Source organism: Nerophis lumbriciformis, linkage group LG14 (genome assembly GCF_033978685.3).
Source record: "Nerophis lumbriciformis linkage group LG14, RoL_Nlum_v2.1, whole genome shotgun sequence".
In the NCBI taxonomy this organism is placed as follows: Eukaryota; Metazoa; Chordata; class Actinopteri; order Syngnathiformes; family Syngnathidae; genus Nerophis; species Nerophis lumbriciformis.
Genome location: NC_084561.2, coordinates 18,941,563 through 18,956,179, shown reverse-complemented (window position 1 = coordinate 18,956,179; position 14,617 = coordinate 18,941,563). Strand labels below are relative to the sequence as shown.

Sequence of the window (14,617 nt, the reverse complement as noted above, 5' to 3'; positions counted from 1 at the left end):
TTACACACAGTTTGAACAGTGACACTGTTTTACTATAGGAAAATAAAAGACTACATTAATCAAGTGTTTCTTTGGCATCCCACTATATGGAGCCTGTGTACCAGTCGTGACTAATGGGTGTTATTCAATGTCTAGTGAGCTCTCATTGTGTTGAAAAATGGTCATTAAGGGGCTTTTTTTTATGCTCCAGCTATGAAAAGATTTGATTAGTTTTTAATGATTCTTACCTCATGGTCGTTAAATTAACGCGGCCATATCCGGAACCAATTAACAGCGAGAGGCGACTGTATGGTGAAAATTGCTTTGGTTTTTGTACGATTCTATCTTCGCCTAAACTTCTCGACAACATAAAAACAGATGTGTTACTTTACATAAACAATACAAGTTCAATCAATCAATCAATGTTTACTTATATAGCCCTAAATCACGAGTGTCTCAAAGGGCTGCACAAGCTCTGTGGCCCAGTGGTTAGAGTGTCCGCCCCGAAATCGGTAGGTTGTGAGTAGAGATGTCCGATAATATCGGCCTGCCGATATAATCGGCCGATAAATGCTTTAAAATGTAATATCGGAAATTATCGGCATCATTTTTTTTATTATCGGTATAGTTTTTTTTATTATATCAACATAAAAAACACAAGATACACTTACAATTAGTGCACCAACCCAAAAAACCTCCCTCCCCCATATACACTCATTGACACAAAAAGGTTGTTTCTTTCTGTTATTAATATTCTGGTTCCTACATTATATATCAATATATATCAATACAGTCTGCAAGGGATACAGTCCGTAAGCACACATGATTGTGCGTGCTGCTGGACCACTAATAGGACTAACCTTTAACAGTTAATTTTACTCTTATTCATTAATTACTAGTTTCTATGTAACAGTTTTTATATTGTTTTACTTTTTTTTTTATTCAAGAAAATGTTTTTGATTTATTTATCTTATTTTATTTATTTATTTATTTTAAAAGACCTTATCTTCACCATACCGGGTTGTCCAAATTAGGCATAATAATGTGTTAATTCCACGACTTTATATATCGGTATCGGTTGATATCGGTAATTAAGAGTTGGACAATATCGGCAAAAAGCCATTATCGGACATCCCTAGTTGTGAGTTCAAACCCCGGCCGAGTCATACCAAAGACTATAAAAATGGGACCCATTACCTCCCTGCTTGGCACTCAGCATCAAGGGTTGGAATTGGGGGTTAAATTACCAAAAATGATTCCCGTGCGCGGCTACCTCTGCTGCTCACTGCTCCCCTCACCTCCCAGGGGGTGAACAAGGGGATGGGTCAAATGAAGAGGACATATCACCACACCTAATGTGTATGACAATCATTTGTACTTTAACTTTAATCGGCTCAGATCCCACATCAGGGCAAGAAAAAAACTCAACCCAATGGGATAACAATAACAAAGTTATGTATAATAATAAATAATACAAACAAATAACTAAACAAGGCAAAATAAAATTGAATGAATTTAAGATCACAATTTAACCTGGCTGTTAAAGTTTGTCAGCAAAATTAGACATAACTGAACAAAAAAATAATTGTCAAAATAAAACCAAAGTGATCCTAGAAGTATCGATACCGAGATGATGATGATGATGGTGGTATCGATAGTACACGTGGAGTGGATCCGCCCACTATACCCTCCTCCTCCTGCTGGAGCTCCTTTGCTTTATTTGCTCCATATGGTGTTTGACATGGTACCCGGGGTGGTGTGGGCGGAGGAAAAGCCTCGTATTTTGTCCCTGCTGAAATTTGATTCACAAGTTCAGGATCCTGGAAGACAAAAAGCAGACGGAGAGGGGGAGGGAAGAAAGGCTTTCTCCTACTTCTTCTAACTCAACAAATAGTCTGCAACCTCCCGGGAAGGTACGTCCATTGTTTACTTTTCATTGTTTACTCAATGATGTGTTTGTGTACACTCGGAGATGTTCATTGTGTATTTATTTGCGCCACATTTTGATTCATCCCGAGCCAACCTAATCAAGACCACCCCCCACTAAAGTTTTTTTTTTAAGTTTTTTTTTTTGCTAGAATTGCATACACATATCGGGGGGGGGGAAGTCGCGCTGCAGCGCCGAAAGTTACGTTTTTTCCCTCCCGCCAAGCAAGAAAAAACGCGCATTTTCCACATGCGCCGCAACGCCACACAAAGTGATTGTTTTTTTTATATATATAAAAGTTCACGTCATCATTTGTTGTTGAAACAAAAATTGTTACATGTTAGATTTTCTAGCGAGGCTCCATAGACTGTGCGTCAAAAAACATCTGCGGCTAATGTGAGCAGAACATGTCAATCAAAGTCAGCGTGGCTGAGCTGAAAAGTCAAGAAAGGAGCAGCGTGTCTGGATTATTTTGTTTTTGTACAAGTTTACAAAGGTGGAAATAAAAGATGAGCTCATATTCAACACCGGGGGTGTCCAATGTGCGGCCCATGGGCCATTTGTGGACACGTGTTTTGTCCCTAAACATTTGTTCTAATATAGTTTTTATTGAGGATAGGTTGATTGGCAACACTAAATTGGCCCTAATGTGTGAATGTTGTCTATCTGTGTTGGCCCTGCGATAAGGTGGCGACTTGTCCAGGGTGTACACCGCCTTCCGCCCGAATGCAGCTGAGATAGGCTCCAGCAACCACCGCAACCCCAAAAGGGACAAGCGGTAGAAAATGGATGGATTAAAAATTATAAGTGTCTTCGTCCGATATTGATATCCATCTGTTATAAGCTACAATTAATCAGATGATATCGGCCTGTGTCTAAAATCTCCGATACAAGCAGTCCTGCAGCGTGTTTACTTGAGCAAAGCTGGACAAGCAGGTAACATCTAAATGTCAATCAATCAATCAATCAATATTTATTCATATAGCCCTAAATCACAAGTGTCTCAAAGGGCTGCACAAGCCACAAAGACATCCTAGGTACAGAGCCCACATCAGGGCAAGGAAAAACTGAACCCAGTGGGACGTCGATGTGAATGACTATGAGAAACCTTGGAGAGGACTGCATATGTGGGTAACCCGAGACCGATAGCAATGGATGTCGAGTGGGTCTGTGAAAGTCCAGTCCATAGTGGATCCAACATAATAGTCCTCCAATTGGCACACAAGGTTGATCTTTTGTTGTGTTTAAGCAGTGGCAAGCCGTGCTTTTCCCACCTAGGCCTTCAGTGATGTCCGACTTCAATGATTACCTCTCAAAATAGCATCATTGATGTCACCACCTGACCATCGCTGGAGAAATACTATACAGAAACACATTTACGCACTACTGGGCATTGAACATACTTGCCAACCTTGAGACCTCCGTATTCGGGAGATGGGGGGAGGGGGTGTTGGTAGCGGGGGGTGTATATATTTTCAAGTATTTCTTATATATATATATATATATATATATATATATATATGAATGAGTATATCCGTTCGGCCACCGTGTTCAATGTAGAAGTCTGATCTACAAAATGTGCAGGCAGCATACTCCTTCCCCTTCCAGCTGTCCTGGATGAACTGAAATTATTTTTTTTCCAATCATTTTGGAACTTGCAAGCGTACTTCTTCTTCTTACTCGTCGTCGCCGTGTCTCTTCTTCGTTCTTCTGCTTCGTCTCTGTTATGTTTTTGGACATTACTACTTGCCGTAGTTTTGAAGAAATGCATGATGGGAATCCGGATGTTGTGTGTCAGTGTATTAACGTGCCGGCTGGAATAAACACACGCTTAGAAATAGCTCCGTGCCTGCCTACTTTATGGGTTATAGATAAACCTACGGCGTGGCGGAGTTGGTAGAGTGGCCGTGCCAGCAATCGGAGTGTTGCTGGTTACTGGGGTTCAATCTCCACCTTCTACCATCCTAGTCACGTCCGTTGTGTCTTTGGGCAAGACACTTCACCCCTTGCTCCTGATGGCTGCTGGTTAGCGCCTTGCATGGCATCTCCCGCCATCAGTGTGTGAATGTGTGTGTGAATGTGGTAATACTGTCAAAGCGCTTTGAGTACCTTAAAGGTAGAAAAGCGCTATACAAGTATAACCCATTTATCATTTATTTATTTATAACGGAGACTTATATAATAGTCTCCTTTTCAGGTGAGAGAGGACGCTAAAGGCAGTGCCTTTAAGGCACGCCCCTAATATTGTTGTACGGGTGGAAATTCGGGAGAATGGTTGCCCCGGGAGATTTTCGGGAGGGGCACTGAAATTCGGGAGTCTCCCGGGAAAATCGTGAGGGTTGGCAAGTATGCCTCAACATTGTACAAAACCGGTTATTTTCTGGCGCATTTAAAAATCAATTAAAATGCATCAGCAATTAAAACATATCTTATGAGGTACTGTCTGAATTAAAATCACAAAAAAACATTTTAAAAGTGAAAAAATAAAATATTAGAACTCCCAAATGGTAGCAACATACGAAAGCTGAATTCTGATTGGATAACAACTCTAACCTAAAAACAACAGCACTGGAAGGAGCATGGGGGGGTTACCCACATATGCGGTCCTCTCCAAGGTTTCTCATAGTCATTCACATTGACGTCCCACTGGGTTGAGTTTTTCCTTGCCCTTATGTGGGCTCTGTACCGAGGATGTCGTTGTGGCTTATGCAGCCCTTTGAGACACTTGTGATTTAGGGCTATATAAATAAACATTGATTGATTGATTGATAATATGACATGAAGAGAATATGAATACTTTTAGATATTTAGGACAGCCCTTTGAGACACTTGTGATTTAGGACTATATCAATAAACTTTGATTGATTGATTGATTAATAGGGAATGTAAATACAAAACATAATTTTATCTTTAATTATGATCATGATTTCTGGTTGTGTTAGGCCAGCAGAGAAGGCCTTGCTATATTTAAGTAGTAGACTACCAGCAGCTACACACCTTTTCCAAATGAGTTGGGAAATTGTGTTAGATGTAAATATAAACAGAATGCAAGGATTTGCAAATCCTTTTCAACCCATATTCAATTGAATGCACTACAAAGACAACATTTTTGATGCTCAAACTCATAAACGTTGTTTTTTTTTTTTGCAAATAATAATTAACTTAGAATTTCATGGCTGCAACACGTGCCAAAGTAGTTGGGAAAGGGCATGTTCACCACTGTGTTACATGGCCTTTCCTTTTAACAACACTCAGTAAACGTTTGGGAACTGAGGAGACACATTTTTCAAGCTTCTCAGGTGGAATTCTTTCCCATTCTTGCTTGATGTACAGCTTAAGTTGTTCAACAGTCTCCGTTGTGGTATTTTAGGCTTCATAATGCGCCACACATTTGAAAATGTGTGGCGCAATGTTTGAATTTTAATGTTGTGTTTTCAAGGTTTGAAAAATGCTTGAACTTTGGGTGAAGTGCTTGGAAATGTTCATCATATTTCTCGGCAGTCTGAATTATAAAATGGGAAAAAATAAAATAAGTATCCTTAAAAATGAAAGCTACACGCTTGATCTTACATTAGCCCTTACATTAGGTTGTTGTCATGTGTATACTGCTCTGTGTCGCCCCCAAGAGGACAGTGGTGCATCGGTCCATCATGCCGGGAGGTTGTCGTTATAATGAACATTGGATGGAAATTATTAGTCCATTATTGGACTTGTTTGTACTGTGAAGGTCATGTAATGTATAATTTGTAACCTTTTTCACAACTTAGAGCTGAGTTAATGTCAGGTTCAAACACTGATGACATCTATTAAACAAGACAAGAAGCAAGGAATCAAATTACATGGGAACAGCTGTTTCTAAGGGACGGAGGTCGTAAACAGTCATCGCCTTTGATTACAAACAGTTCAAAGAAAAGGTCGGTTCAAAGACAAGGTCGTAAACAGTTGAAAGAAGAGGTCGCCTGGAGGGGAGTCTGGTCCTGCTTTCTCTCCGCTTTGTAGTTCTCGGGTCAAGACAAAATCTTTCTGTGGATTACAAACCCCGTTTCCATATGAGTTGGGAAATTGTGTTAGATGTAAATATAAACGGAATACAATGATTTGCAAATCATTTTCAACCCATATTCAGTTGAATATGCTACAAAGACAACATATTTGATGTTCAAACTGATAAACGTTTTTTTTTGCAAATCATCCATCCATCCATCCATTTTCTACCTCTTATTCCCTTTGGGGTCGCGGGGGGCGCTGGAGCCTATCTAATCATTAACTTTAGAATTTGATGCCAGCAACACGTGACAAAGAAATTGGGAAAGGTGGCAATAAATACTGATAAAGTTGAGGAATGCTCATCAAACACTTATTTGGAACATCCCACAGGTGTGCAGGCTAATTGGGAACAGGTGGGTGCCATGATTGGGTATAAAAGTAGATTCCATGAAATGCTCAGTCATTCACAAACAAGGATGGGGCGAGGGTCACCACTTTGTCAACAAATGCGTGAGCAAATTGTTGAACAATTTAAGAAAAACCTTTCTCAACCAGCTATTGCAAGGAATTTAGGGATTTCACCATTTACGCGCCGTAACATCATCAAAGGATTCAGAGAATCTGGAGAAATCACTGCACGTAAGCAGCTAAGCCCGTGACCTTCGATCCCTCAGGCTGTACTGCATCAACAAGTGACATCAGTGTGTAAAGGATATCACCACATGGGCTCAGGAACACTTCAGAAACCCACTGTTAGTAACTACAGTTGGTCGCTACATCTGTAAGTGCAAGTTAAAACTCTCCTATGCAAGGCGAAAACCGTTTATCAACAACACCCAGAAACGCCGTCGGCTTCGCTGGGCCTGAGCTCATCTAAGATGGACTGATACAAAGTGGAAAAGTTTTCTGTGGTCTGACGAGTCCACATTTCAAATTGTTTTTGGAAACTGTGGACGTCGTGTCCTCTGGACCAAAGAGGAAAAGAACCATCCGGATTGTTATAGGCGCAAAGTTGAAAAGCCAGCATCTGGGATGGTATGGGGGTGTATTAGTGCCCAAGACATGGGTAACTTACAAATCTGTGAAGGCGCCATTAATGCTGAAAGGTACGGTACATACAGCTTTTGGAGCAACATATGTTGCCATCCAAGCAACGTTACCATGGGCGCCCCTGCTTATTTCAGCAAGACAATGCCAAGCCACGTGTTACATCAACATGGCTTCATAGTAAAAGAGTGCAGGTACTAGACTGGCCTGCCTGTAGTCCAGACCTGTCTCCCATTGAAAATGTGTGGCGCATTATGAAGCCTAAAATACCACAACGGAGACCCCCGGACTGTTGAACAACTTAAGCTGTACATCAAGCTAGAATGGGAAAGAATTCCACCTGAGAAGCTTCAAAAATGTGTCTCCTCAGTTCTCAAACGTTTGCTGAGTGTTGTTAAAAGGAAAGGCCATGTAACACAGTGGTGAACATGCCCTTTCCCAACTACTTTGGCACGTGTTGCAGCCATGAAATTCTAAGTTAATTATTATTTGAAAAAAAAATAAAATAAAGTTTGAGTTTGAACATCAAATATGTTGTCTTTGTAGTGCATTCAATTGAATATGGGTTGAAAAAGATTTGCAAATCATTGTATTCCGTTTATATTTACATCTAACACAATTTCCCAACTCATATGGAAACGGGGTTTGTACAATACATCAAAGAAACAGAACACCTTCATGTTGCTTCCCATCCTAGGTGTACAAACCCTGAACATGCTTTTTGACAATGTTGGGTTCTGACCTTGATTTGACCATTGAATGTTGGTCATTTTACAACACAAATACAACGTTGAAACAACATGCATTTTTGACAACGTTTATTCAATGTCAGGTTGTGACGTTGATTTGACCGTTGAAATTCGGTCATTTCCCAACCAACAACGTGGATCCAACGTTAGACACCAACGTCGTCTTGATTGACAAATACAACTATTTTGCAACGTTGTCTCAAAGTCAGTTTTAAAGGTCATGTATGTATAATAAAGGTTGTATAAATGTATTGTGCCTGCTGGGATTTGAATGTTGCACACTGCAAAAAGAGCTGACAAAATATAAGATAAAACCTCTAGATTTTAGTTGGAAAATGCTAAAAACTAGTGAAATCATTTTACCATGCAGCAAGTTTATTTTGCCTGAGGAGACGTCCTAAATTAAGATCGAAATTAGCAGGACTTTTAATGTTGCAGAAAGAAAAAAATCTACATTTGGAAAGCCAAAATATCTTATTTAAATAGTTATTTTTTCAATGTTAACACTTTTTAACCAAAATATAATTATTCGTGCTAAAATTAAGATTATGACGGAAAGTCAATGACTGAAAATAAGTAAATAGCTCTTAAAACTGGGGACATTTTTTTTAAATAAAATGTGAAGTGGCAAATGATTTGTAGAGTAGAAACAAAACAAAAAAACCCAGCAAAAATGAAGAAAAAAAAACCGAATAAAGGAATAACGCAAAAGAAAGTATGTAAAAATAATGAGACTAATAAAAATTATAATATTCTACTTTTGTCACATAAAACAACAAAGCTGATACAAAGTTTAATCTTTCAATATACAAAAACATATTTTTTAGCCTTAAAAAATATTCAGACACCTCTGTATTTTGTTCTTAGTGTCCAGTTAATGATGACGTATGAGTTCTGATGTTTTATTATTTTCATTTTATGACTGTATAATAATTGTTGCATTTGCTAATTGTGGTGTTTGTTACACAAATGAGGGTATTTTAATCCCTTGAAGGTCTTCATGTGTCACATGACCTAATTAGCATGGAGAAAAAGTAGGGCATATTTTGTTATATTTTAAACAGTTTCCATATTAGGGCTGTCCTCTGGGCTTTCTGCTTTAGCATCCAGCTCGCATACGAGAGAGTCAAACGCAAATAAAGATTTGCAATCTTCATTTCAAGGCTGAGGTTTGTGTTGTTGTGGTCAGGTGCCAGGCTGCGTGATTATGAGCACCTCAGGGCTTCAGGCCAGCGACGGGCAGAACGCGAAGGAGCTCGACAGCATGAAGGAATCCATCAGTGACATCATCAACCAGCTCCAGGACATCGACCCCGCCAGACTCTCCTTCTCCCCCTTCCTGGACCTGGACACTCAGATCTGCATGGCGCCTGTGTCCGACAGCCCCGAGTCCTCGGTGGAGGAGCTGCACTCGTCCTCCCTGCACTCGGCCTCGGGCTCGCAGCGCTCCCTCCAACCTCCGCCGTTGGCGGACGAGCCAGAGAGTGAGTTATTAGCTTTTTATCGTCTCAGAAGTGAAAGGTCAACCGAGGTGAATGTCAGGTTCAAAAACTGATGACATCTATTAAACAAGACAAGAAGCAAATAATTAAACAGAGACAGAATTAAATTTGGCTCAATTGAGGAGATACGTCTGGGCTGTACTCTTGAACAGTCTCCCAGTACGCTCTGGCGAAAGATTTTTATTTGGACTTTTCCTGATTACTTGGCAAAAGCTGTTTCTAAGGGACGGGGGTCGTAAACAGCCATCGCCTTTAATTACAAACAGTTCAAAGATCAGGTCGTAAAACAATTCAAAGAAAAGGTCGCCTTGAGGGGAGTCAGGCCCTGCTTCCTCTCCGCTTTGTAGTTCTTGGGTCAAGACAAAATCTTTCTGTGGATTACAATAGAAGAAAGAAACAGAACACCTTCATGTTGCTTCCCATCAAACACAGTGGAGTTTTACAAGCCTTCTTCTTGGTAGGTTCAAAGACGGCTTTTGTCTTCTCGCCGGGAACTCATTTCAACACAAAGTTTTGTGATAACTTAGATACAATTATTCTGACAGTGAACTTGATCCGAAAGGATTTTAAAAGCAAATCTCATCTCATGAGAAGCAAAGGCAGTCAACTTTGAAAATAGGACCACATATTAGCAGGGGCCGAACACCAAATTCAGGGCCCCCAACCCACCCTAAACCCTCATACACTTGATGTGTTTACATCCGTTAAAAAAAACAACTAAATCTTGCTTGGATTTGGTCGAAACCAGCTTTTTAAAGCACATGTTAGAACATTACTTAGGTTTTTGACTTAAAAAAAAAAAAAGATGGTATAACATATATAGAACAGTTGTTCTCAAACTTTTTTCACCAAGTACCAACTCAGAAAAAAACTTGGCTCACCAAGTACCACCCTAATGACCAACATTAAAAAACAGTAGCGCAGTAGCCCTTGGTATTCATTATAAACGATGCAGAGGTTTTATTTAATGATTATATTTAATATTTTGGCCACTGTAACATTACACACAGTTAGAACTGTATTGAATATAGGAAAATAAAACACTGTACTTTAAAGTACCAGTCGAGTGGAAAAACAAGTTGACTTTAAATGCTTACTTGTGTTTCATTGGATCCATTAAAGCAGGGGTGTCGAACTCATTTTAGCTAAGGGGCCACATGGAGGAAAATCTATGCATTAAAACTGGCATTAAAACTACAAAATAAAGACAACTTCAGATTGTTTTCTTTGTCTTACTTTGGCCAGAAATAACACATTCTGAAAATATTACAATAAAAATATAGAAAAAAATACCGTCAGCGGTAAAGTTTAGATCCATAAAGGAGAAAAAGTGAATGAATGTTTATAACTGAATACACTTACTTTTGCGTAAAAAATGGTTTTCTTTTGTATTATTTTTTAAATTAATTAACGTTTATGACAACCTTTCTCCAAAACACAATATAAAATGTGGGGTATAACAAGATAATGCATTTGTTTTCAAAACGGTTACAATAAAGTGGGACCCCAAAAATTTACCCTGGGACCCCATTTTTATGACTTGATGGGGTCCCTGGGACCCTATTTTGAAAATCCCTAGCGCCAACACTGATGGAGTGTTGGTGCGTGCCAAACAGCAGCAGGCGGCTGTGGCCTGCGGGCCGGTTCCAATACTAATCAAATATCATCCTGGGGGCCGTAGATAATTAATTTGCGGACCGGATTTGGCCCACGGGCCTTGACTTGTGTTCAATGTTGGGTCCTGATGTTGATGTGACCATTGAATTTTGGTCGTAACCCAAAAACAAATACAATGTTGAAATAAATGTTTTTGGCGTTGGTTAGTCAAGGTTGTGACACTGATTTGATCATTGAAATTTGGTCATTTCCCAACCAACAACGTGGATCCAACAATAGACAACAACATTGTCTCAATTGACAAATACAACTATTTTGCAACGTAGTCAGTTTTAGAAAACATCTATGTATAATCAACGTTGTATCAATGTGGGAAGGTACATAAGCATAAGTAATGGCCACTCAATGTTTACCCCTTACTGTCCCGATGGTCGATGGTTTACTATTTTCATGACAAATTCAGGTTTTTGCGACAAGTTCCCTTTGGAAAATATTTGTTTGCGGCACATTTATAGCTGCAGGCTACGGAAAACACAAATTAGTTAGACTTGCAAAAAAACATCACTAATGCAGCGTAAAGTCAGATCAGCAGGGTTCTGTTACGGTGGGAAGGATTATGTAACGCTATGCAAAATGTCATATCACGGTTATTGTGACCAAAAGTTGTCCTTCTTATCACTGTGTTGTTGAATGTACTCAAAAAGTAATTATACACACTGTGAAGTCTTTTAAACAAGTTTCATTTAAAAATAAATATATAAACAATACACACACTTTTGTTGGCAGAAGAAATATTAAATATTGGTCTGGCTTCTTAAGATCTGTATTATTTTTATTGAGTGTTTAATCAACCATCTGGGAACATTTCATTTTAATTATCTTCAGAACCAAACAGGACATAAAAGTCCCTATGTTTTTGTACATTTGTCAAAACATTTTAGATTCGTTTTTATTTTTTTAGCCCCAAAAGTCTTGGATGCTTATAAGTAGTGTTGTCCCGATACCAATATTTTGGTACCGGTACCAAAATTATTTTGATACTTTTCGGTCCTTTTCCAAATAAAGGGGACCACAAAAAAATTGCATTAATGGCTTTATTTTCACAAAAAATCTTAGGGTACATTAAACATATGTTTTTTATTGCAAGTTTGTCCTTAAATGAAATAGTGAACATTCAAGACAACTTGTCTAAGCAAACAAAGGCTCCTAATTTAGTCTGCTGACGTATGCAGTAACATATTGTGTCATTTATCACAGTGGTCCCCAACCTTTTTGTAGCTGCGGTCAACGCTTGAAAATTTGTCCCGCGGACCGGGGGGGGGTTTATTTATTTATTTTTTATAAAGAAATACAATCATGTGTGCTTACGGACTGTATCCCTGCAGACTGTATTGATATACATTGACATATAGTGTATATATTGTGTTTTTATGTTGATTTATTTAAAAAAAAAAAAAAAAAAAAATTTTTTTTTTTTTTTTTTTTCTTGGTTGGGGACCACTGATTTATCATTCTATTATTTTGTCAACATTATTAAGGACAAGTGGTAGAAAATGAATTATTAATCTACTTGTTCATTTACTCTTAATATCTGCTTACTTTCTATTTTAACATGTTCTATCTACACTTCTGTTAAAATGTAATAATCATTTATTCTTCTGTTGTTTGATACATTACATTAGTTTTGTATGAGACCACAAATTTGGGTATCGATCCATACCAAGTAGTTACAGGATCATACATTTGTCATATTCAAAGTCCTCATGTGTCCAGGGACATATTTCCTGAGTTTATAAACATAATGTACATTTTTTTTTAAACGAAAGAATATGTTGTGATGGCAAAAAATATCGATATCGGGTACTTTTCAGAGGTGGTATAGTGCCAAATATGATTCATTATATACCGTACAACCCTACTTACAAGTTAACGCACAGAATTAGCTCGATACTAAATCAAGGCATCCAATGATCCAGTCCTCGTATGCATGTAATTATATATTTAAAAAAACCTCAAAATGACCACGCTGGATGTTCTACAATAATCTAATTGACATCAGCAGTTGTTTCTTTTCTGTCTTCTTTACTGTATTGATGTATAAATAACAGTTTAAAATGTAAGGCAAAGACTGCACTCACACTTGACTCCTAAAGTCTCATTTTGTTCATCTCCAGCAGGGATGTCCAAAGTGCAGGCATTTTTTTTTGTTGTTTGTTTGTTTGTTTTGTTTAAAACATGTCCTGTCCGGCCACTCATGCAAATCCTTTTGTTGATTTACAAACCCCGTTTCCATATGAGTTGGGAAATTATGTTGGATGTAAATATAAACGGAATACATCCATCCATCCATCCATCTTCTTCCGCTTATTCGAGGTCGGGTCGCGGGGGCAGCAGCTTAAGCAGGGAAGCCCAGACTTCCCTCTCCCCAGCCACTTCGTCCAGCTCTTCCTGTGGGACCCCGAGGCGTTCCCAGGCCAGCCGGGAGACATAGTCTTCCCAACGTGTCCTGGGTCTTCCCCGCGGCCTCCTACCGGTCGGACGTGCCCTAAACACCTCCCTAGGGAGGCGTTCGGGTGGCATCCTGACCAGATGCCCGAACCACCTCATCTGGCTCCTCTCGATGTGGAGGAGCAGCGGCTTTACTTTGAGCTCCTCCCGGATGGCAGAGCTTCTCACCCTATCTCTAAGGGAGAGCCCTGCCACCCGGCGGAGGAAACTCATTTCGGCCGCTTGTACCCGTGATCTTGTCCTTTCGGTCATAACCCAAAGCTCATGACCATAGGTGAGGATGGGAACGTAGATCGACCGGTAAATTGAGAGCTTTGCCTTCCGGCTCAGCTCCTTCTTCACCACAACGGATCGATACAGCGTCCGCATTACTGAAGACGCCGCACCGATCCGCCTGTCGATCTCACGATCCACTCTTCCCTCACTCGTGAACGGAATACAATGATTTGCAAATCCTTTTCAACCCATATTCAATTGAATGCACTACAAAGACAACATATTTGAGTTCAAACTCATACATTTTTTTTTTTTTTTGCAAATAATAATTAACTTAGAATTTCATGGCTGCAACACGTGCCAAAGTAGTTGGGAAAGGGCATGTTCACCAATGTGTTACATCACCTTTTCTTTTAACAACACTCAATAAACGATTGGGAACTGAGGAAACTAATTGTTGAAGCTTTGAAAGTGGAATTCTTTCCCATTCTTGTTTTATGTAGAGCTTCAGTCGTTCAACAGTCCGGGGTCTCCTCTGTCGTATTTTACGCTTCATAATGCGCCACACATTTTCGATGGGAGACAGGTCTGGACTGCAGGTGGGCCAGGAAAGTACCCGCACTCTTTTTTTACGAATCCACGCTGTTGTAACACGTGCTGAATGTGGCTTGGCATTGTCTTGCTGAAATAAGCAGGGGCGTCCATGAAAAAGACGGCGCTTAGATGGCAGCATATGTTGTTCCAAAACCTGTATGTACCTTTCAGCATTAATGGTGCCTTCACAGATGTGTAAGTTACCCATGCCTTGGGCACTAATGCACCCCCATACCATCACAGATGCTGGCTTTTGAACTTTGCGTCGATAACAGCCTGGATGGTTCGCTTCCCCTTTGGTCCTGATGACACGATGTCGAATATTTCCAAAAACAATTTGAAATGTGGACTCGTCAGACCACATTTTGACCTTGTCAAAAGTCTAGCAGCCGCATTTTGTACCAATTGTAGTCTTTTAATGCTAGACATAAGAAGACCCGAAAATAATACGTTACAGTAGTCGAGACGAGACGTAACGAACGCATGAATAA

The 14,617-nt window shown here is 39.5% G+C and overlaps 1 protein-coding gene across 1 annotated transcript in view; it reads left to right on the top strand.

Annotated features, from left to right (window-relative positions):
* Positions 1-1,799: 1,799 nt before the first annotated feature.
* The window catches only part of LOC133616789 (uncharacterized), a 36,911-nt gene continuing 24,093 nt past the window's right edge, over positions 1,800-14,617 (top strand). Inside the window, exons 1-2 of the mRNA XM_061976393.2 lie at positions 1,800-1,892; positions 8,879-9,173. Of these exons, the coding sequence (XP_061832377.2) occupies positions 8,897-9,173 (277 nt within the window). The 5' untranslated portion in view covers positions 1,800-1,892; positions 8,879-8,896. The remainder of the gene's footprint in view (positions 1,893-8,878; positions 9,174-14,617) is intronic.